The 23881-nt window shown below is 40.5% G+C and overlaps 1 protein-coding gene across 1 annotated transcript in view; it reads left to right on the top strand.

The window, feature by feature from the left end:
* Positions 1-23881, top strand: part of LOC311246135 (cytochrome P450 4B1-like) — a 55469-nt gene extending 31588 nt beyond the window's left edge. Inside the window, exons 9-12 of the mRNA XM_084336244.1 lie at positions 9715-9848; positions 15552-15616; positions 16045-16127; positions 21809-23881. Of these exons, the coding sequence (XP_084192370.1) occupies positions 9715-9848; positions 15552-15616; positions 16045-16127; positions 21809-21986 (460 nt within the window). The 3' untranslated portion in view covers positions 21987-23881. The remainder of the gene's footprint in view (positions 1-9714; positions 9849-15551; positions 15617-16044; positions 16128-21808) is intronic.

The following is a 23881-nucleotide window of genomic DNA, read 5'->3' as shown; positions in this document are numbered from 1 at the left end:
TGATTGCAAGACTACACTGTAAAAAAATTTATTATAATAAGTTACCAGAACTTAAAAATATTGAGTTCAGTTACTGTGCATTAAGGTTTTCAGTTTTCAATCCATAATAAGTTAACAGAAAAATAAGTACACAACCACATTATTTCAACCTAATAAAACTATGTTTATTGTCATTGTTTTAAGAACACAAGTTGACTTGGTAATACTCACATTTTGAGTAAAAGAAATGGCTTTTAACATGACATGTGCAATGTTCAATGAAATAGAAAAATAAATAATAAAATGTGTTGATTAATCCCACTGGTCACAATGGTGACCGTAATAATGTTTTTGTTATAAGGCTCTACAAATGTTACTGAATGATGTAGCAATGTATTTCCAGCTAAATTGAAATAATAAACAAATAAAGGGTCTCAATTAAATATGTGGTAGTAAAAATAACCTGTGGGAGGATTTCAACAAGATAAATGCGACAACAGTGCAAATTTAATTTAACTATGCAGGCACGCGTGCCTAGGGTTGCCTACCCCTGCTATAAACCGTCCCTTCAATATGCCTTAAATAAAAAAAAATTTCATCAATACGTTCCCATTTTATAGCGTCGTGAATATGAACGTTATAGCTGAATGTTCTGGGGTATTTCCTGGAACGCGAGTTACAAGGCGCTAAGCTAATAACGTTAAATTGAATGGCGTTTCGGCTATAGACAAGCTAGAGCTAAAACTCAAAATTAATATTGTCGGTATCATGGTCCACCATGAATGCATGAAAGGGGGGGGGGGGGGGGGGACGTCGTTTCTGATTATTGATTACCAATAACGGCATTAGCCTCAGTAGCCTTATTCGCTGATCGGCTGGTTGGGTATGATAACAAGGCCTGATCAGCATGTAATTTACGTGAAAAAGCTCTTACCTGTGGCCGGTTGGACTGCAAAAAGGATTTCCCAGTTATCGATCGCCATCTGGTAGATCCATATGTCCATTGGCTGATGATATATTCCTTTACTGCATACTGAATTCAGCGTCCCAAAAACTATTCCAGGCCATCGGCTACACGCATAGCTTTAGGCTAACAGAAGGCGGCTACGTGGCGTAGTGGGCAAGGCGCTCGCCACGAAATCTGTAGACGCTGGGCTTGCCTGTTCGAGCCCAGCGCTCCACATTTGCTTTCAGTTTAGCTGGTCGTCCGTACTAATACACATTGGCCGTATTAGGGGGTGGGAAACTGATGGGTGGGGATCGGGCGTTGTGGACAGCGACTCCTACAGGTCGGTTGGTGCGCCTGCGCAGTAGAATCAGGAAGTGTCGGGGGCAGCGTAAGCCTCCCACGCGTTACTCCTCGCCACTGAGAGATCGAGCTGCGCAGGTGAAAAGATGCGACTGCTGTTACCTCAAGTACCGGAGGGGACTTGTGCTATGTATGACTTAGTCCACATTGCAGCCGGCTTGTGGGAGGCAAGAAACAGCGTTCGTGACAGGGGAGGGTTGAATTGGATGATACGAAATTGGGATGGGAGAAAAATATAGAAAATGGGAGAAAAAGTGGATAAAAAAAAAAGCTTTAGGCTAACAGAAAAGCCCATTAATAATTTTTTTTTAAAACACCGGTCTGTAACAGCCTAGGGAACACTGCATTATCAAGACAGCGCCCCTACGAGGATCTGGCCGTTAATGCACTTTTCCGAATTCCAAGAGTAGGGTAAATCTGCAGTGCCACTCGGTGACATTAAGTAGGATATTACAATGGAATAAAAGCTAAAACAACCTTACCACCAGGGCTTGACATTGACACCTGCCCACCCGCCCAATGCGGGTAGAATTCGTCATTGGCGGGTAAATGCGTCATTCTTCCCGCCAACAGGGCGGGTGGCTTTTTTTTCTATGAGAAAAAAAAATTGTAGTCTACAAAAGGCATCTGGAATAATTAAGTCAATCCTGGTGATACTATAGAATACTACAACTCCCACGATGACTGGGTGGGCACAGTGTGCTCATTCATTGGTCCATCCTCTTCGCCCTATCGCGCGTGTCATGTTGCTTCCGTGTGGTGTGTGTGGCAGCTGACAGCTGAACGAACGCTGTTAACATTAATAGCTCAACTGGTTAGTACAGACAGTTAGCTAACTTAACGTTACAATGTGGCAGCATATTGTGGGTGTGAAAAGACCGGGTGAACCAAACCATCAACAAACAAAAAATAGAAAAGATAATGAGGCAGAGTCCGAAAACACGAACAAAGTAGAGGAGGCGAATAAAAAAAAAACTGGTGTTCATTGAAAAGTGGCGCTCAGGTCGCGAGTGGCTAGGATATGATCCACAGCAGAAGTTCATGTTCTGCATTGATTGTCGTATGTATATGGCACTGACAAGTCCAAAAGCTTGTCGTTTGTTATTGGCACAACCAATTTAAAATTAGAAACGATAAAGGATCATGAAATATCAAACGGCCACATACATACTCTAGCTACCAAGCGGGCGAAGACTGGTCTGTTAGAGGAGAGTGTTGCGGTCAGATCCCTGGTCTCAATGAACTCAGCTCAGATGGACAAGTTGAAGCTGCTGTTCTGCAACGTTCACGCAATCGGGAAGAAAGGAAGACCCTTCACAGACTATTTGTGGCTGTGCGAGTAAGTATTAGACAAACTAACATGTATTATGTAACGTGTTTTATTAAACTAATATTACTGTGTTTGTTAGTTAGCCACATTCATTTAACATTAAGAAGCATAGGGGCTCCAGACTAACACAGCCCCATCGCAAATATTCAGCACCATGGACAGCTGCCCCAGATCTCTCTCTCTCTCTCTCTCTCTCTCTCTCTCTAGTCTGGAGCCCATTTTCACATGACCATTTTAATAATAACATTATTACCATTGTTGGGTTATGATCGGCGTATAGTGTGCATGTAAACGCACTCAGTGTTAACGTTATATGAAAAATACATAGCTAAGTCATACTGTTTTTTCTTCAGGGTAGATGAGCAGAAAGGCTTGCATGTTGGCAATACATACCGAAACATAAACAGAGCAGAGGAATTTATGTTCTACATTGCTGAGGCTGAAAGGAATAAACTTAAACAAACTATTGCCAGCACAAAGTTCCTCTCAGTCATGAGTGATGGCTCTACAGACAGTGCTGTGATGGAGGAGGAGCTGGTGTATGTGAGATGTGCAAGAGCAGGGAAGGTGGAAGTGTGCTTTGCTGGGATCCAGTCAGTTATTGGATGTTATTGGATTAGATGTTATTTTATCACACACCACACTACTGACACTTTGGATTAGATATTATTTTAGCACACACCACACTACTGACATTTTGGATTAGATGTTATTTTAGATGTTTCTGTTCAAATAAAATCATATGTCCAAACAAATGCTTGCAGTTACATTGTCCAATTACCTATATTTATAACTTTTTGGGTGGGGGCGCGAGTGCGGGGATTTTTGGCTGGTGAAAATGCTGAGTGGCTAGTGACTTTGGAAAACCACTAGCCACATTGCCAAAAAGTTAATGTCAAGCCCTGCTTACCACGTATATATACGTGGTTGGCCGTCAAGCGTTAGATCCGAAACACGTATATATATATGTGGTTGGCCCCGAATGTGTTAAGGGTTCCGCACGGACAATTATGTCGGCAAACGAGTTCCTGTTAGCTAGCAAGTAAACAGTGTTGAAGTTGATGTTGAATAAACGCTTAGCAAGATTTTATTTTGCAAACTACATTTTGTGTCATAGTTTTTAGTCAACAACATTGCATGAATAATTTTGTCACGTTAGTGTCACATGATCTCCATTAACTCATTGGCTGCCAGCTATTAGCCTTGGCCCTGTGGTAGCGCTGCCACGCTTTAAAAGATAGGAGTGAGTCACCTTGTTTGTAGAGCTATAACTATATTCTATATTATAGCTATGGATACAATACTATGGCCCATTTGACATGGAGTATCTATCGTTCAATATGTGAAAAATAAATATTTTTTTCATCCATACATTCCCGTTTTATACCATGGTGAATATGAGTATGGTTTTAGATTGGTCTGAGGAATAGCCTTATGCGGGTATTATACTATAATCGTTGCCGTTTCTTGCCTGGACCCGCTGTTATTCTCAAATCAAATCTATATCATAGGTATTATGTTTCATCATGAAAGCATGAAAGGGGGCGTTTTTTGATGCTTTGATCGTCACCAACGGCATACGTTGTGGAATAACGTTACACACACACGTTCGGATCGATATGAAGACATGGTTGGGTCAACGCAAGATTGATATCATATAGCCCTTACCTTGACTAGGATGTACCCCAAAAAGAATATTCGAATTATCTGATCGCGATTCCAAGTATTGATGTCCATCATGTCGCCAACATAATCCACCACACATCATGCATCAGGAGCATTTGATCCTTCTCACTCTGACCGTTATAACCGCTCAGCTTGTCAGAAAAAAAAGCCGACCCGGAGACATTTGATCGACGCACAGGCCAAGATACAAGGTTTCAAAGGGTGCTCGATACCACCACCTGGGAGGATCTGGCCGGTACTGCACCCTCTGCGTCGCAGTATGCCTTCTACCGGCAACATACGGGTCCCTGATATTGAATAGGATATTAAAATCGAAAAAAAGGAAAAACGATCAAATAACGTATATACGTGGTTGGCGTTCAACGGTTGTCCACCAAACACGTAAATATAAACGTGGTTGGTGTCCATTGAGGTGACGTCTTGTCTCGTTTTCATCAGGGGGAAAATCTTCGTTGACAACCATATTTAGTCATAATTTTCATTGACTAAATTAACACTGGTTCAGACCTCTGTTACTCTATTCCATTAGCACTAAAAGTGATTTTCCTTTTTTGCATTAGTAACTTCAGAATGTTATCTTTCAAAAGAGACCAGGCTCATGCATGTGCTATAAGTATGATTGATGAAGTATGATTCTCTTAGCCTGCAGGGGGAAGGCTAAGAGAATCATCAAGGACTCCAGCCACCCGAACAACTGCCTCTTTGAACTGCTGCGGTCAGGCAAGCGATACCGGAGTCTTAAGGCGAGCACAGAAAGACTCAGAAGAAGCTTCTATCCCCAGGCCATCAGGCTGCTAAACGAACAATAAACACTATGCAACAACCATCAAATGCACACAGCACACACACCCACACGCACACACTCACTTAAACAAACAACACACTGCAGCACCGACTCTCCACACTTTAGATCACACAAACACACTTTATATTTATTGATAAAGGATTTGCACTACAACTCGTACACCTACTGTAAATTGTACCTAAATTGCACCTCATCCCATTTCTGCCTTGCACTATATAGTATTGTATATTAGTACACTGCATAGTATATTGTATATTATATGGTAACTCAGTTACGTCTATTCTGCATCGAACATTGTACATATGTCTATACTGAACACTGTGACCTCATTTTTTTTACTTCTAATTTACATGCTATACTATGTTATTTTATTTCATACTTATCTTGTCTTGCACAGTCTCTGGAGCGTAACAGTAAGAAGCATTTTGTATAAAAGTATTCTGTACTTCTGTATGACAACTATTAAAGTAACTTGAAACTTGAAACATGCGTGAAGGAAAGGGGGGGGGGTCGTTTATGATTCCTTGATTGTCAGTAACGCTTTTCTTTAGTAAGATCAGATGGATTGCAATGTAATAAATGGACAATCGAGCTGGAAATAACGTTAGATTCCTCTGGCCGATGCGTCTGGAGAATTATTTTTCCAATTATTTGATGTTGATCTGCTAGAGCCATTTTCCGTTTGTATGACGCAATAAACGCCGAAAGCATATTGATTCTTGCGTCTCGAAAGCGATCCCATGCACTCGAGGTGTGTATATTGATCCACGTTACAAATATCTCTGGCAGAGCTTTTTCCCCGATGCACAGAGCGCCACTTCCGGTTTAAAGTGGAGTGTAACTCGCCCGAAATCCACCAGGTGGCGGTATTGAGGCGTTGCAATATCAGACAGGGTACAGCTGGCTCCCGGAGGCTTCCTGGATGAATTATGAATGCCAATAGCGAATAAAAGAAATAACGATCATAAAAACGAGTTTACTCGTTGTTGGCACTCAACGCATGGCAGCCAATAACGAGTAAACTCGTGATTGGCAATTCATGTGTTAACGGCCAATAGTTTTCCCTTTTTTTTTTTATCCTATTCAATGTGTATGTTGCCGTTAAAAGGCATACTGGGACTCCGAAGGTGCAGTACCGACCAGATCCTGCTAGTAGGCAGTATCGAGAGTGCAGTAAACCCTGTTCCAGACCGGGTGCTACGTTTAAACCGTTCCGGACGGACTTTTCTAGTAATGGGAAACCTAGGGCTTCACCCGATTGCATTGAATCGTTTTCGGGACCCCCGATCCATATGTTGTGGTGGGTTATGTCGTGGACCAGATGGACATAGGATGGACCAGATGCAGATGAAATAATTGGAATATTCTTTTTGGAATACCACCGAGCACAGGTAAGGACAATCTGACGTAAATTTCAGCTTGATCGTGCAAGGTTATCATACCCATCCCCCTGATCGGCTGTGTTGTGGTAATAACGAATGACGTTACTGGCAATCAAATTATCAGAAACGACCCCCCCTCCCCCTTTCATGCATTCATGATGAAACATGAATTTTGATGTTTTGATTGTTTTTACTACCGGGCAGTCCGGTAGAGCGAGAGATAGAGGAAGAGCGGGAGACAGAGCGGGGGGAAGACATTCGGCAATGGACGCTGGGTCCGGGAATCTAACCGGGGTCGGCCGCTTCGCGACGCAGTGCGTTACATGGTTCACTACTTGGGCGCCCCTATGATATAGATTTTATTTGAAAATAGTAGCGTGTCCCGGATGCGTCTATGCCAAATACAACGCAGTTCGGTTTCCGGGTTCCTCTGATTGGCCACTAAGTCCACGTGACCGCGCGCTAGCATGCCTCCCTTATCGCCCGCTGTGTATGTCATAAATGTCGATATGAATTGAAAATGGGGGACCCTGATGTAAACAAGACGAAAGTCTTTCTCTGGTCTGCATCCCCTTAACAATTGTGTGTATTGCGCCGTACTGTATTGTACCCATTCTGCAATCTGTTAAATAAAGTTTTCATTCATTCATTCATTTCTCCCCCACTACTCCCAAAAGTAACACTAAATAGATAAAGTACAACAATGCCAGACTCAAGAAACTGTGTTCCCTTTGGCGCAATACACACAATTGTTAAGGGGATGCAGACCAGAGAAAGTCGTTTGTCTTGTTTACATCAGGGTCCCCCATTTTCAATTCATATCGACATTTATGACATACACAACATACATGACAGCTTTGGCTGTTTGTACGATGAAACAAAGAACTTCTAAGATATACATTAACTTGGATTTCAGTGATATTCAGCGGTTATGTCAGTGTTCTTAAAAGCTTGTAGTTGTGCATGTCATAAAAAAACAAACTCGCATCATTCGGGTATTTCTGAATGTTTTGGCATATGAGTCTATATAGGATGCATTTATGTGTAATTGTTTGATCATAATACAGGACTAAGGAACATAGTATTTTTTTATTTCAAATTATATATATATAGGACTATGTATAAAGAAAACATTTCTTCTTTCAGAAAGGCTGATATAAAGCTAATGTTTTGTGTAATTGTTATACTCATTGAGGACCATTACATTTGTAGTATTAATCGTAGAATCATATCATATCAGTACCTTCAATAAAGAGTAGATCTGACTACTTTACTGAATTAACAATTACTGTGAATATCTCCAAACCACGCTCACAAACATTGAGTAACAATACCTTGGATGATGTAACTGATATGGATATTAGTCGCGCTACTGGAGAAAAAGACGCTGGTACCCTTGACAGTTAAAAAAAATAAATCACTTTATTCATTCCAGATGTAGCTTATTTTTCCAATAATTTTTTTTTATCCACTTTTTCTCCCATTTTCTATATTTTTCTCCCATCCCAATTTCGTGTCATCCAATTCAACCCTCCCCTGTCACGAACGCTGTTTCTTGCCTCCCACAAGCCGGCTGCAATGTGGACTAAGTCATACATAGCACAAGTCCCCTCCGGTACTTGAGGTAACAGCAGTCGCATCTTTTCACCTGCGCAGCTCGATCTCTCAGTGGCGAGGAGTAACGCGTGGGAGGCTCACGCTGCCCCCGACACTTCCTGATTCTACTGCGCAGGCGCACCAACCGACCTGTAGGAGTCGCTGTCCACAACGCCCGATCCCCACCCATCAGTTTCCCACCCCCTAATACGGCCAATGTGTATTAGTATGAACGACCAGCTAAACTGAAAGCAATGTGGAGCGCTGGGCTCGAACAGGCAAGCCCAGCGTCTCCGTCATTCGTGGCGAGCACCTTGCCCACTACGCCACGTAGCCGCCACGCTTATTTTTCCAATCATATTGTACTGAACAAAGATTAGCAACACATTTTCTTGCGGTGAATTCCTGCCTGAACATTCAAGACATGCTGTATTGCGTGGGGCTTTTAGAGAGGAAGATCCGTAGGACATCACAACGTCGATTCCTGAACGCAACCTCTTTGATAGAGGAGAGATTACACCCATGCAGCCTCGAGTGTGGTGTGCAGTGTAAACAAACATTGTTTATGAGAACACATCCAAAGGGAATGAACTTTATTTAACAGATTGCAGAATGGGTACAATACAGTACGGCGCAATACACACAATTGTTAAGGGGATGCAGACCAGAGAAAGACTTTCGTCTTGTTTACATCAGGGTCCCCCATTTTCAATTCATATCGACATTTATGACATACACAACATACATGACATTAGGGATTAATAAGAACGAGCCGCCTCGGAAGAAGACGGCCGCTGCTGCTGAAACCACCGCCTCGCGTCGCCTCGCTGGCTCTTCCGCTTCACAGCGCGGCAGCGGGCGATAAGGGAGGTGTGCTAGCGCGCGGTCACGTGGGCTTAGTGGCCAATCAGGGGAACCCGGAAACCGAACTGCGTTGTATTTGGCATAGACGCGTCCCGGATCATTCCGAAATTACACTCGTATTCACCACGGGATAACGCATGAAGGTATTCATGATCAAATTAATTATCTTTTGCATCTTGAACGGAAGATAGTTACTGTCAAATGACCATGGTATTGTATCCATAGCTATAATATAAAATATAGATTTAGCTCTACAAACAACGTGATGCACAGTGAAACTTTGTAATGGAAAGCTGGCCGAGCTATAGCTAGATGGGGAAATCGAATGGCCCTGAATGTGTTAAACGGAAGGTTGTGTACTGTAGATCAGTACTGAATTCCGGACACATGCAACTTGAAATATTATTATAGAATATAGAATATCAGGCCTATAAATCACCTTATTATAGCCAACTTGCACATATATGGATCGGGCCAAATATACTCTTTCCAATCGCAGAGTTCAATTTGGATTTAGTATCACCAGGCGTGCAGCAAGAACCATGAATGAAATCTACTGTAAGTACAGTTATTTTGAATCGGGTTGCAACGCGGATTTTTGCTAAACGTTCACAGAAGGTAGACAAACTAACTGCGCTAGTCTGTAGAGATGGATTTATGGCTTGGTCCGGTACCGGACCCGTCAGGCTTAAGAGGTTAACGCAGTGATCACAGTGTGTTCGCCCCAAAGGCATATTAATTGTGAGTGTTATCTTGTTTTTAGGGAACACCTCAGTAAAATCTCGTACACCACCATGTGCATAAAGGAATCCCTTCGGCTTTACCCCCCTGTCCCCGGAATGGCCCGGAAAATCACCAAACCAATGACCTTCATCGATGGAAGGACTGTGCCAGAAGGTACCTTGTAGTGTTGTCACGATACTGGAATTTCAAACTTCGATACAATACCTTGAAAAGTATCGATATTCGATACCATTTTCAATACCACAGGGGAAAAGGTTCAATCTTAAAATGTAAAAAAAAGATATATATATAAAAATATTTTTTAAATACATTTTGCTTTTGTTGCTGGTTGATTCTCCTCAGCTTCTCTCTGGTACTATAAGATAGGATAAATATAACACTTTTAAAACAACTGTTCATCTCACTTCAATCATTTTTATTGCAGAACATGGTATTTTCTCAAGCAGACAGATGTAAACACTGTAATCTGTGTTGCATGTACCTGTTTGTATTACAGTCATATTACAGTCATATTCCGACTTAACTGAATGCACATGTGTGTGTGTGTGGACTACTGTACTATTACAGGTATTGAAATGAACAATGTAACTTCCTTATACAAAAAATAAAATAAAAATTATGAATATTTAAATATCGATATTTTGGGAAATGAGTATTGAAACCGTTTTAAAGTTACATTTTTGACAACACTAGTACCTTGTGTATTTGTGTCTAACTAAAAAAGTAATGAAGTGCGCTTGATAGGGTTGGGTACTGTTCACGTTTGAACCGATACCGGTACCAGTACCAGTTCCTTGAATTCGGTATCGGTACCCAACGGAAGAATTCCTTGGTACTTAACTCTCTTTTTTTCAGTTGTAAAAAAAAAATAAGTACAAACTTCGCAATTTCAACATTGTTACTTATTTAGAACATTTTGTTATTCATTGTTGTAACCAGGGCTTGACATTAACACCCGCCAAATGCGGGTAGAATTCGGCAGTAACTCCGTCACTCTTACCAGCCACTTTGGTGGGTGACCTTTTGGTAGCATTTTCTATGAAAAAAAATCATTGTAGTTTACAAAAGGCATCTGAAATAATTACGTCAATTCGAGGTGATACTACATGATACTACAACTCCGATGAGCACTGGGTGCTCATTTCATTGGCCCATCCACTTTGCCTTCTGGCGTGTTGCCAGTTTGGTTGACTAAGTTATGACCATGAGATCGACCATGTTATCCTACAACAAAGGAAGATGGACTTAACTTAATGACCAGGACTGGTAGGCTAAACGTTTTACTTATTTTTATATGGCTCTGTCTTTGGCCTCACAAGCCAGAAAACTATATACTGAAAGATTAGCTTGTCAGGCTAATGGAAGCTACAGTAATGGCTCTTTGCTTGCTGTGTGATGTTGTTGCTGGCAAGACTAAGTTGGTCTGATGTTCATATTCAGCAGCCTGGCTGAATGTGTTGTGTGTGTGTGTAGTCCCAGTAGCCATGCTGAATGAGTTTGTGTGTGTGTAGTCCCAGCAGCCTGGCTGTGTGTGTGTGTAGGGATGGGAATCGAGAATCTGACTCGATTGGGAACCGGTTCCTAATTGTCCGATTCCTGGAATTGCATGCCTCCGTGACTATCGATTCCTCTTATCGATGCCATGTTTTTCCGACAGTTGTGTATTTAAAAACAATAACGTTAACGCCACGCATGCAGCCATAGCAGACTATTTGATTCCTTGACTAGGAAAACCTAAAGGGCTCGATATTGCGACCGTTTTGTGTGTGCAGTGAAAACTGAAAGTGCTTTGCATCCTAGTCATTCATTTACATGGTAAAGTAATGTTAGCCGCTAGCTAGCTAAATAGCCATGCTCATTGCAGAGAGAGACAGAGAGAGAACACTGAGCTGGCATGGGTGGGGGCTCGGGGGGGAGGGAGCCGTCTCTGTGTGTGTGTGCGCACACACGTGCGGCATCAAAGGAGGTAGAAGTCTCGGAATTTCGGTAGGTGAATTGCTTTCCTAGATGTTACTTATGTGTCAGTTATGTTTTAACTTTTAACCTTTATTTATACAGGTAGGTTATTGCTAACGAATTCTCTTTTGCAATAACGACCTGTTGAATGCAACTACAGTTCAATAGATTAAATTAGTTCTCAAATACATTATTTTATTTAAGTGTATAGTTAATTTATTTTTTACAGTTTTTGTATTTTTATGACATGGGGGCTCAACAATAAATGATAAATGACAATCAGAAATGTCAAGTTGCATGTTGTTATTCTAACCAGCTTAGTTCTGTTGCATTTCCAATTTATTTATTTAAATGAGAAATGTATCAGGAATCGATAAGGGAATCGATAAAGATCGGATCGATAAGCAGAGTCGATAATGGAATTGTATCAATTCCCATCCCTGTGTGTGTGTGTGTAGTCCCAGCAGAGTGTGTGTGTGTGTGTGTGTGTGTGTGTGTGTGTGTGTGTGTGTGTGTGTGTGTGTGTGTGTGTCAGGCCACGTGAGCGGATCGGCGCGGCCGAGAAATCCGCTCTTCGCTCTTTAAAGGTTGGTCCGCTCCGCTAATCGCTCATGTTGACCCCGCCCCCAAGTCGCTCTCCGCTCGCTCACCACTCACCTTGAATCAAGCGCTCCCCGCGCCAGATCGCTTGGCAGATTTCTTATTTTTTTTGGAGCATGGTGTAAATTAGCTCAAACTACAACAGTCTACACCCCCTGGGCCCCTTAACAATTGTTTGTATTGAGCCGCATTGTAATTGTACCAATTCTGCAATGTTAAATAACGTTGTTTATCCATTCACTAGCTCTATTAAGCGATGATAGCTAGCCGAGCCACAATGCTATGGTCGCTGCCATTAACGTTAGCATGTAAGCTAACGACAACAACAATGGCGTCGATACTTTTTCTAACAGGAGTGAGTGACAAAGCCTGAACAGGATATCACAGGTTCACCCTTCTCATTGGTTGAAAATGGCCTTCATGTTTGTACATCGCCATCTGTTGCTTTGGCATTGTACTACATGTATATTAACATAAGTGTTAAACCACTGTGAGCGGCCTGGAGTGGATTGGAGCGGAGGAGAACTCTCGCTCCGGACGTCGCGCCGACACATTTTAAAACCCACTCCTCGCTCACGTCAAAACCGCCCGCTCCGCTCCCCGCGCCTCTCGCGCTCCGATCCGCTCACATGCACTGGTGTGTGTGTGTGTGTGTGTGTGTGTGTGTGTGTGTGTGTGTGTGTGTGTGTGTGTGTGTGTGTGTGTGTGTAGTCCCAGCAGCCTGTGTGTGTGTAGTCCCAGCACCCTGGTCGAATGTGGTGTGTGTGTGTAGTCCCAGCACCCTGGTCGAATGTGGTGTGTATGTGTGTGTAGTCCCAGCAGCCTGTGTGTGTGTAGTCCCAGCAGCCTGGCTGAATGTGGTGTGTATGTGTGTGTAGTCCCAGCTACACAGATGTTAGATGTTATTTTAGATGTTTCTGTTCAAATAAAATCGTATGCCCAAACAATTGTTTGCAGTTACATTGTCCAATTACCCATATTCATTTTTACTTACTTTTTGGGTGGGGGCGCGAGCCCAGGGATTTTTGCTGGTGAAAATGCTGAGTGGCTAGTGACTTAAAAAACCACTAGCCACAGTGGCTGGTGAGCCAACAAGTTAATGTCAAGCCCTGGTTGTAACACACCACACAAAATAAATCGCATGATCATGTATTATGTTTTAAAATGGTTAAATATCAAATCTGGCCATCCTCAGTAAATACTATCAACCTCCTCTGACCTCGTCTTGTCTTTCCAAAGACCCAAGTGATGGAACAGTAATATATATATTTGTGGAAAAGGCTCCTTCTTGTTTAGTATATTACACTCTTGTACTTTATACTAAAAATGTAAAGGTATGGACATTTGGTACCAATTGAACTAGCGTGAATCGGTACTCGGTAGTATCGATGTCATTCGGTCTCTACCCTTAAAAGTACAGAGTTCCCAACCCTAGCGCTCGATGAGTTCACCTCCATGTGGACACAGCTTATTGAAGTTCTTCTGCCCTAGAATAAATGCACACAATAGATTTTACAATGGCTCCCTCTGTGACCTTTCCCTCACTACCAGTACCAGTTGGAAGATTAACTTGTTTGTTTTGTGTCCACTAGAGCTGTACTCTACTTCACCATGTCAGCCTTGTGCTTCGTATGAATATAGACCACTAACAATGACTTTGCAATATGCATACTTTATTGTGAACTGTTTACTAAAAGAGAAATTATATAATTTTCTGAGAAGAACATATAAAAAAAAAATCATTTCACCCCACCTACACATTTATATATGTGGTGTTTGTAATATAATTAGACACTGGATAGCGTCATGAAGTGTGCTTTCAGCTGCAACAGCAATTGTCAGACAGAAGGGTCAGTGGACGCCATGCCTAGATTCTATATTTCCTCATTATTCAAAATACAGAAATAGTACTATAATACAGTGCAGTACCTTTTTCTGTCTTTCTTCCTTGTGTGGTGTTCGGTTCTGTGGGACCCATTTTCAATGTTTACAAAAATATAAATGATATAAAAAAAGATGTACCTGAGAATCATTGCCCTTGGCTAATTTTCTGTGAAGAACATACATTTTCATTGAGTGCACACTGCACCCTCCGACACATTTATATTACATACGTGCTGTTTGGACCCTAAAGTGTGGAAATTGTAGGTGAAAACAAGTAAATGTGGTAAAGATTTTACAAAAAGGTTCACCGTGTACCTTTAATGTCTGCCGCCACCTTGTTTAATTGATATGTTTCAAGATAAACAGGATTTAGTCCATTCATGTCTTGATTATAATGGATTATTTTTTTTACAGGCATTACATTGTATCAATAGCACTTGTATTGATAAATGTCAAATATTAACCATATATGCTGTCTAGATTGCTTGTAATTTAGATAAGTTAACATCTGTATTTTTACATTAATTGTTATGGCTTCATTGTAAAATCGCAATAATGTCGTGGGTCCACCAGACCTGCAAACATTGGGTGAGTAACACAAATGCAAACACCACACAAAAGTAATCAGGAGCAAGTGCTATCATGCTATCATCTGCATTAAGGGTCCCCTAAGTCTTCTTTTATTATTATGATTTGATCATATACATATGAAAAGTACTTTTCTCCTCAGATATTCAAAATGTATTTATGTTTTATTATTAATATTATATAATTGACTCATTATTTAATTTTCTTTTTGATCTTTTTCCCCCTTCTTTTTCCTCCGCTTTTCTCCCATCCCAATGTTAGTCGTTATGCCAATTCCCAATCCCCTTCCTGGTCGCTGTGCACCTACCCCCTACAGTCGGTCTGGGAGAGTGGAGGCTATCACATGCTTCCTCCGACACATGTGTAGCCAATCAACCGCTTCTTTTCACCTGGCAGCGCGGACTCTCACTGAGAGGGTGTAACATGTGGAAGGATCACACTACCCCCCTTAGATCCTTTCCTCGCTGAGCAGGCGCCCCGACCGATCTGTAGGAGTCGCTGTTTACAACGACCAGGACCCACCCACCGGCTTTCCCACCCTCTAACACTGCCAATTGTGTTAGTACGACGGCCGGCCAAGCTGGAAGCAACGCCGAGCGCCTTGCCCACTGCGCCACCCAGCCGCCCGATGATTGACTCATTATATGAAATGCCCTAGCGTTTGCTTCCCTGCTAGCCCACAAAAGGCCATCATCATAGTGCTTAATGCATTGGAAGCTATGGATTTTTCTACAATGTCAACATCATTCTCATTGTTTGTATGCCAAACATCACATCCTTTGCACAAGCTTAAATCAAAATCTAAATAGTTTTTCTTGCTCACCACAGGCTGTCTTGTTGGAACCAGTGTGTATGGGATTCACAGGAACGCATCTGTCTGGGAGAACCCCAATGTAAGCATGCCTACAGTGCATACAATGCTTTCCTGGTGACCAGTGCTCTCTTATGTTAATTGTACACAACTTTAAATGGATATTTCAGTAGAACTCGTCAAGTTTCAGAAATCTTACCTCTATGTAAGTGCATCTACAAGTAAGCTAGCAACCACTGCTGCAACCACCCCCATCCCTCCCAGGTGTCAGGCTCCTCATTCACTTCCATTCATTTCGGGGCTTATTTAGATGATAGTCTAAATATCATACTTACTAGCTTACTTGTAGATGACCTTTAATGGGGTGTTAACGTAAGACTACAGAATTGACTACTAAAGTGAAATATCCCTTTAAGACTCACTCAAACTGTAATACTATAAAACTGTGCATTTCAATGATGTTACAACACAATGACGTTTCCCCCTTTTTGTTATCCTGCATCGTCAAAGGTGTTTGACCCTCTTCGTTTCCTGCCTGAGAATTCTTCAAAGAGGTCTCCCCATGCATTTGTGCCATTCTCAGCTGGTCCCAGGTCTGTTATGTATTACAGCAACTTAGTATAGCTACTCATTTACCGGGCTGGAGTTTGGAGCCATTGTAACCCGACCTCAACCCTTTCTTTGTGACTGAAATGGTTAGGTTAGTTTTTTATTAGGTATTTGCAAACAATCCTGGCCTGCCCCTGTGAAACGACTGAGCCAAGTGTGTAAATATTTCACAGAGCCAATGGAAATCTGCCAAATGGATATCCCCTCTTACAGAATTGTATCTTGTACTGACAAAACATCTGCCAATGTGGTGTGTGACCATTGTACTTTCAATAATTAGCTTGTTTCCAGGAGTTTTTCAGAACCTAATTTCTCAAAGATAATCCCGTTGGCAAATGTTTTCTTTTTTCTTTTTTTACATTTAGGACTTGAGATCGGAATATGTGACTCTTGCTGCAAATAATAGAATAGAATAGAAAGCTCCAATACAATGAAATTAGGAGTGCTACTCAGTGCAGTTAAAAACAAGGTAAACGGGACAACTACAATACTGTACATATTCATCCCTCCATGCTACACATATCATTCCCTCCATACTAAAAGCATCACTCACACAGTCCCCATAGTTCCTCACAATACACATGTTATTGCTAAAAGTGATTAAAAGTGCAGATCAGTACAAAACAGTGCAGAGGTATAAAAATGACTATATATTAGGACTATATTAAAAATAATAATAATAATCCAACATCATAAACTGTTGAGTGTTGAACTGTTGAATAAACTGAGTCTGGAGGAGCTCTGATGGACTTGTAGCGTCTGCCAGAGGGCAACTGGTCAAACAGGTGATGTGCTGAGTGGGAGGAGTCACTCTGTTGTTATTGCATAATTTATTTTCTTTGTTGACAAAACCTTGCTTGCTTTAGCTCTGTCTACTATTTTATAATATGCATATTAAAAAAAAATTCAGAATCTCTTAATTACATCAATATTGTGTTGTCAGAACAGTATTATGTTTTTTTGTATGAAAAACACACAAACAAAAAAACTAAAAAGAAAACGCATTATGTATTGCCTTTCTCTGCAAGGCAAAAAAAACACAAAATACAAAAAGAAAAACAAGGTTGGACAGGGACAGATATATCCCTTGAATATACTGCAGAAGTCATCAATAACATCAAGCAGGAATACAGTTCAATCACTGAAAAGGAAAATCTTCAATAAAGTCTATAAAAGGACTCCAGGTCAAAGCAAATGTAAAGTGGGCTTTAGACACTTTATATCTAAGCTTTGCTAAAGGATAGGAACTCCCTTAACTCTTTAATTGCCAAACCCGAGATAAGTTGGGTTAACTCGACATGCATTGGCTGCCAGACCCGAGATATCTCGGGTTTTGGTCGTTTATTCTTTTATTCGATATTTTTATTCATTATTCATCCAGGGACCATGGTGTTACCATAGGGAATGAGTCTGAGATCGCCAAAGTGCAATACCGTCCGCATCCAGCTAGACGGCGGTATCGAGCACCCTTTGAAACCTTATATCTTGGCCTGTGCAACGCTCAAATGTCACCGGCCATAGTTTTCTGGGTCAGGCCAGTCGACCGGTTCTCCCGGTTCCATTGAAGCGCGTCAAATATCCCCGATCCATATGTTGTGGTGGGTTATGCCGTGGACCAAATGGACATCGGATGTACCAGATGGCGATCAAACAATTGGAATATTATTTTTGGAATACTCCCGATTGCTTGATCATGCAATGCTTTTATACCGATCGGGCTGATAAGCATTTTTAGTGTTCAATACGAATGCCGGTACTGGCAATCAAATAATCAGAAACGACCCCCCTTTCATGCATTCATGATGGAACATAATGCCTATTATATAGATTTTATTTGGGAATAGTAGTGTGTGCAGGCAAGAAACAGCAACATTTATAGTAAGATTCACGTAAAAGGCTATAACACAGCCTTTCGGGAATTATTTATAAAAAAAATGATTTAACCTTTATTTATCCAGGCAAGCAATTAAGAACAAATTCTTATATACAAAAGCAGCCTGTCCAAAAAGCAAAGGCCTTTTGTGGGAAGGGGGGTGGGAGGCTGTAACAAAAACAAGGTTATGTACATGCATACAAGTAAATAAAATACAAAATGACAGTAGCAATAGTATACAAGGACAACAATAAATAAGGGAGAGAGAAGGAAAGGGAGAGAGGGAAAAAGAGAAAGGGAGAGCGAGAACCAGAGGGAGAGAGAGAGAAGAAAGGGGGAGAGGGAGGGAGGTAGGTGAGGGGGCTTAGGGGGAGGAGAGAATAGTCTGAGGGTTATGCGTGCGATTGGGAGGCAGTCAGCAGGTGCAACAGTCGGTTAAGATCTGTTGCAGATTTTGTTTAAAAGCAGTGAGCGATGTGAGGGCAGTGAGTTTAAGGGTGTTTTGTAATGTGTTCCAGTCAGATGCAGCAGCAAATCGGAAGGCGTTGCGTCCAGAAACCGTGCAGGCTTTGGGGATGGTGAGTTTGATGAAGTTGCTGGACCTTAGGCTGTAGTTAGAAGTGGAGACATGCAGAAGGGAGGAGAGGTAGAGAGGTGTTTTACCAAGTAGGGTTTTGTAAATTATTTGAAGCCAGTGAAGAAGCCTTCTGGTGTGAAGAGATGTCCAGTCCACCAGGTTATAAAGGTCACAATGGTGAGTGGTGAAGGGTGCACTAGTGGCAAAACGGATGGTGATTACCCCAGACCACTCTAAAACCATACTTATATTCACCACGGTATAACAAACGCATGGATTAATTCTTTTTCACATACTGAACGATAGATAGTTGATGTCAAATCGGCCATAGTATTGTATCCATAGCTATAATATAGAATACAGTTATAGCTCTACAAACAAGGTGACGCACTCCTATCTTTTAAAGCGTGGCATTGCTACGACGGGCCCCGTCTAATAGCTGGCAGCCAATGATTTAACCACTGTAGGAATGATGGGGCTTTATTCGACTTCCAATCAAAAATAATAAGTCTGTGGGCTAGCAGGAAGCAATCGCCAGGGCAAGGATGAGCAACCTTTTCCGGTACAAGATCCACTTTTCCCAGGCTGGAGAGATCTACCATCACCAAGTAGACAGTGAGAATGACCACTGCTTTTAGGTGTTATTATAGGCTGCTGCTATATTATATTATATTATATTATATTATATTATATTATATTATATTATATTATATTATATTATAGGCTGCTGCCCCCCCCCCCTCCCCATTTAACCCAATTTATAGGTTCTGACTACCTGGGGAGAAAAGTATTTTAAAGGGGAACTATCTTATAAATGGCCTTTTTGAGTGTTTAGCATTGTTTCCTAGCTATGTGAACTTATATTAATATGATCTATGTCTCTAATTCTCATATTGGCGCATTCTTCCAATTCTCCTCTCACAATATTCACCCTCACTGAACTGAGTCATCTGAAAATGTGCTGATTTGTGATGTCAGAAAGACACCGCTGCATGATAATGGAGAGGTGCAGGATGAGCTGCACACAGTGGTTGCAGCCCAGGCTCAAAACGGCTTAAGATCTTAAAGGGGAACTATCTTATAAATGGCCTTTTTGAGTGTTTAGCATTGTTTCCTAGCTATGTGAACTTATATTAATATGATCTATGTCTCAAAATTCTCATATTGGCGCATTCTTCCAATTCTCCTCTCACAATATTCACCCTCACTGAACTGAGTCGTTTGAAAATGTGCCTATATGTGATGTCAGAGAGACACCGCTGCATGTTAATGTTCAGGCGAAGACGACGCTCCGCAGTGGTTTAGGAGCCCAGGCTCAAAACAGCTCGAAATCTTGAGGTAGAAAAATGCTGTTTTTGAGGACTTGATTAGAAATACAAAACAATGAATAAAAAAAATATATATATTACAGAGGTGTTCCATAGACTCACAGGAATTGTGTAAAAGTGCCCAAATAGTGAAAGAAATAGTAAAATAGTTCCCCTTTAAGGTAGAAAAATGCTGTTTTTGAGGACTTGATTAGAAATACAAAACAATGAATAAAAAAAAATAAGAAATTACAGAGGTGTTCCATAGACTCACAGGAATTGTGTAAAAGTGCCCAAAATAGTGAAAGAAATAGTAAAATAGTTCCCCTTTAACACAATAGCTGCCACGCAATATAAGCATCATTAGCAGCTGACGCCATCACTGTAAACGGTGGGAATCGCTCACCTTGTTTGCAGGGCTATAACTATTTAAATATTATAGCTATATCTGCAATACTATGGCCCATTTGACATCAGCTATCTATCGTTCAAGATGTGGGAAAGTAATATTTTTTCCATTCATACATTGTCGTTTTATACCGTGGTGAATATAAGTATAGTTTTAGAGTGGTCTAGGATCATTCCTAGAACGCTAGTAATAGGCCACGATGCATATTATACTTAATCCATTGGCATTTCGTCTCTAAAAATTCAAATACATATGATCGGTATATATTATGTTGCATCATGCATGCAGGAAATGGGGGGGGGAGGGGGTCGTTTATGATTAATTGATTGTCAATAATGGCATTTGTTAGTACAACAGCATACAATCAATTGCAATTGCAATGGACAATCAAGCTGAAATTAACGTTAGATTGCTCTTACCTCTGGCCGATGAGACTGCAGAAAGAATATTCCAATTATTTGATTGCCATCTGCTAGATCGTATTTCCGTTTGGCCGATGCCATAAGCTCCAAAAACATAATGATTCTTGCGTCTCGAAGGCGATTCAATGCACTCGAGTCTGTATCTGGATCCATGTTACAAGAAAACTCCGCCTGGACGACATTCACTGACGCACAGAGCCAAGCTTCCTGCAGAAAGTAAGTGCAACATCGGCAGAATACCACCAGGCGGCGGTATCGGGCTGTTGCGATCTCAGACAGAGTGCCAGATCTTCTCACAGCCTTGCTGGATGAATTATGAATGGAAATAGCTAATAAAAGAAAAACGGATCCAATAACGAGTTTACTCTTTGTTTGGCGTCCAACGATTGGCAGGCTATAACGAGTTTATTCGTTTTTGGCGCAGAAAGGGTTAAGCATTGATATGATCAAACAATAATAATAATAATAATAATAATAATAATAATAATAATAATAATAATAATAATAATAATAATAATAATAATAATAATAATAATAATAATAATAATAATAATAATAATAATAATAATAGTAGAACATAAGAAAAAATACTTATGGGACATTTAAATAGCTGATGATAGCACTGACTGATCTGGGGAGAAATGTATCAGTTGACAGTTAATCATTTTGTATGGCTGATTGCATTTAAATTATTCTACAAAATCACATTTTGCTTACTTTGCTTTAAAATCCAAGACTAAGAAAGAAAGAAAGATGTACATCATTTGTCAATATGTTTATTTGAGAAGAACAACACAAAATAATCAATATATTGCAGTAATTTTCTCTTATTTGAGAGGCAGAAAAAGAATATCTTCTAATATTCAGGTCCCTCCAGGGATCAAAAAGTGCATAGGTTTTTATGAATGACTGAATAACAGCACCTGCCTTTGAGACCTTATTATTCCGTCATGGTTGTGATCGATCTATACCCATATTTGTCCTGTCCAGGCTTTCTTTAGTTTTGTATATTCGCTTGATCGTAGATTAGTTTTCTGCAAAAACATGACAATAATGTACCTTCCTCTTCTCTCACAGGAACTGCATAGGTCAGAACTTTGCCATGAATGAGCTGAAGGTTGTGGTGGCACAGACACTAAGGAGGTATCACCTGATTGAGGACCCAACTACCAAACCAAAGTTGCTTCCTAGGCTGGTGCTTCGCTCGCTCAACGGCATCCACATCAAACTCAAGCCTGTGGAACTGGAACCTTAAAAGGGAGAAATGTAGGGAATTTCACCTCAAAGGGGAAAGTTATCAGACAATCTGTGCATTTTGATCAGGGACATATTTGTGGAAGTTGAATATTTGAAGATGCAAAAATGCCAGTAGCTTACATTGACACAAAAATGAATAGATGAGAATCAATAATGTTCCATTCATGTCATGATTTCGAATGGAATAGTCTTTTTTGTAGAATAAGTTGCTTTATTACTTTTGTAGAATAAGTTGCTTTAACAAATGTGTATATATATCATTTTTAGTGCTGTCAGGATTTGTAATTAATCTAATTAATCGTATTTTAATCGCATAACCATTTTAGGCCTGATATTCTATATTCTATAATCATATTTCAAATTGCATGTGTCCGGATGGCAGAATTCAGTACTGTATCTACAAAACCTTCTGTTTAATCATCTTCCTTTTATTCATTTGCTTAGATTTTTCAGGTCTGGTCAATTTTAGCATGGTGTTATTCACAGTCAAAGATAATAAAAAAAAAATTATTGATATTCTCATTTGGTTCATTACAATTTACTCACGCCTAGTAACAGACACAGTATTTCTGACACTGGGAATACATTCCCTGAGATCCATAGATGTCCCTAGAATCAGATACCAAGAACATGCAAATGGAAAATGGATGAGATAAAAAAATATATATATATTAAAAAAAAAATCTTTTTTTCATAAATTTTCATAACGCGATAATTTGCTGGGTAATTCATCTAATTAACGCGATAAACTGACAGCCCTAATAATTCCATATTATTGATCAGACACTCACACTTACATTGTCAGATACTTATGTATAACATGTAACAAATAAAATCTGTTATTAAATTATTTCTGTCTAAAGGCATAGATATAGGAACAAATAGAGTATTGGAAGAACAATGTATGGGAATTACAGGCAGGAAAGGCATTGTCTCTGCAATGTATAGGCTATCATGTTCAACCACCCCTGACAGCAATACCCAAACTAAAATCCAATGGGAGCGAGACATGGGTATATTATACCCATAACTGAAACACAATCGGAAGCAGCCGACGGGCCCGGTACAGGGCCGAGATTCATATCGCACCATACATTTATCAATACAGAACATATTAATTAATGTCGCGTTTTTTTCTTCTTCAAATGTAGCCAAGAGTAAAGACCCTAACCCTGTCAAAACAGCAGTCAAAGTGTATATTTTCAGCACTGTTTGTTTACTAATGATTTTAAGTGTTATTAGTGAAATATGATTGCATCGAGTCGGTAAAAGGCGGAGGACTTGGCGCAACCTAACTTGAGTGTAGTCTTTTGAGAGAAGAGACCCAGGGCTTTCGATGGGCTTTTGAATTTCATAAAACTACACTTCCCAGCTCAGGCCAGGTTTTTGCTGCCCTGTCAGGGGTGCCTGGTGGTACTAAATCCAGATTGAACTCTGCCATTGGAAATAATTGATTGATTGATTGAAAACTTAATTAACAGATTGCCGAATGGGTACAATACAGTATGGCTCAATACACACAATTGTTAAGGGAATGCAGACCAGAGAAAGACTTTCGTCTTGTTTACATCAGGGTCCCCCATTTTCAATTTATCATGACATTTATGACATACACGCAGAGTCGGCGCTAGAACCAATCTAACGGGAGGCATAGGGTAACAACGGGGGGGCATAAATTCCCATTCAATAACACAAACAGTGACATAAAATATAGGCTTCAGAAAATGAATTTCCCACAAACCAACACACAAATTTCAAAACATGAGTGCACATAAGAGATAAGACAGTCTCTCTCTCTCTAACACAAACACACTCACGCACACACACACTGAGTAGCATTGAGTAGCACTGAATTTCATTGTATACTTGTATGCCGTGACAAATAAAACTCTT

This window comes from Notolepis coatsorum (genome assembly GCF_963971535.1).
Source record: "Notolepis coatsorum genome assembly, chromosome: 19".
Classification (NCBI taxonomy): domain Eukaryota; kingdom Metazoa; phylum Chordata; class Actinopteri; order Aulopiformes; family Paralepididae; genus Notolepis; species Notolepis coatsorum.
This window is presented reverse-complemented; position numbering and strand designations above follow the sequence as displayed.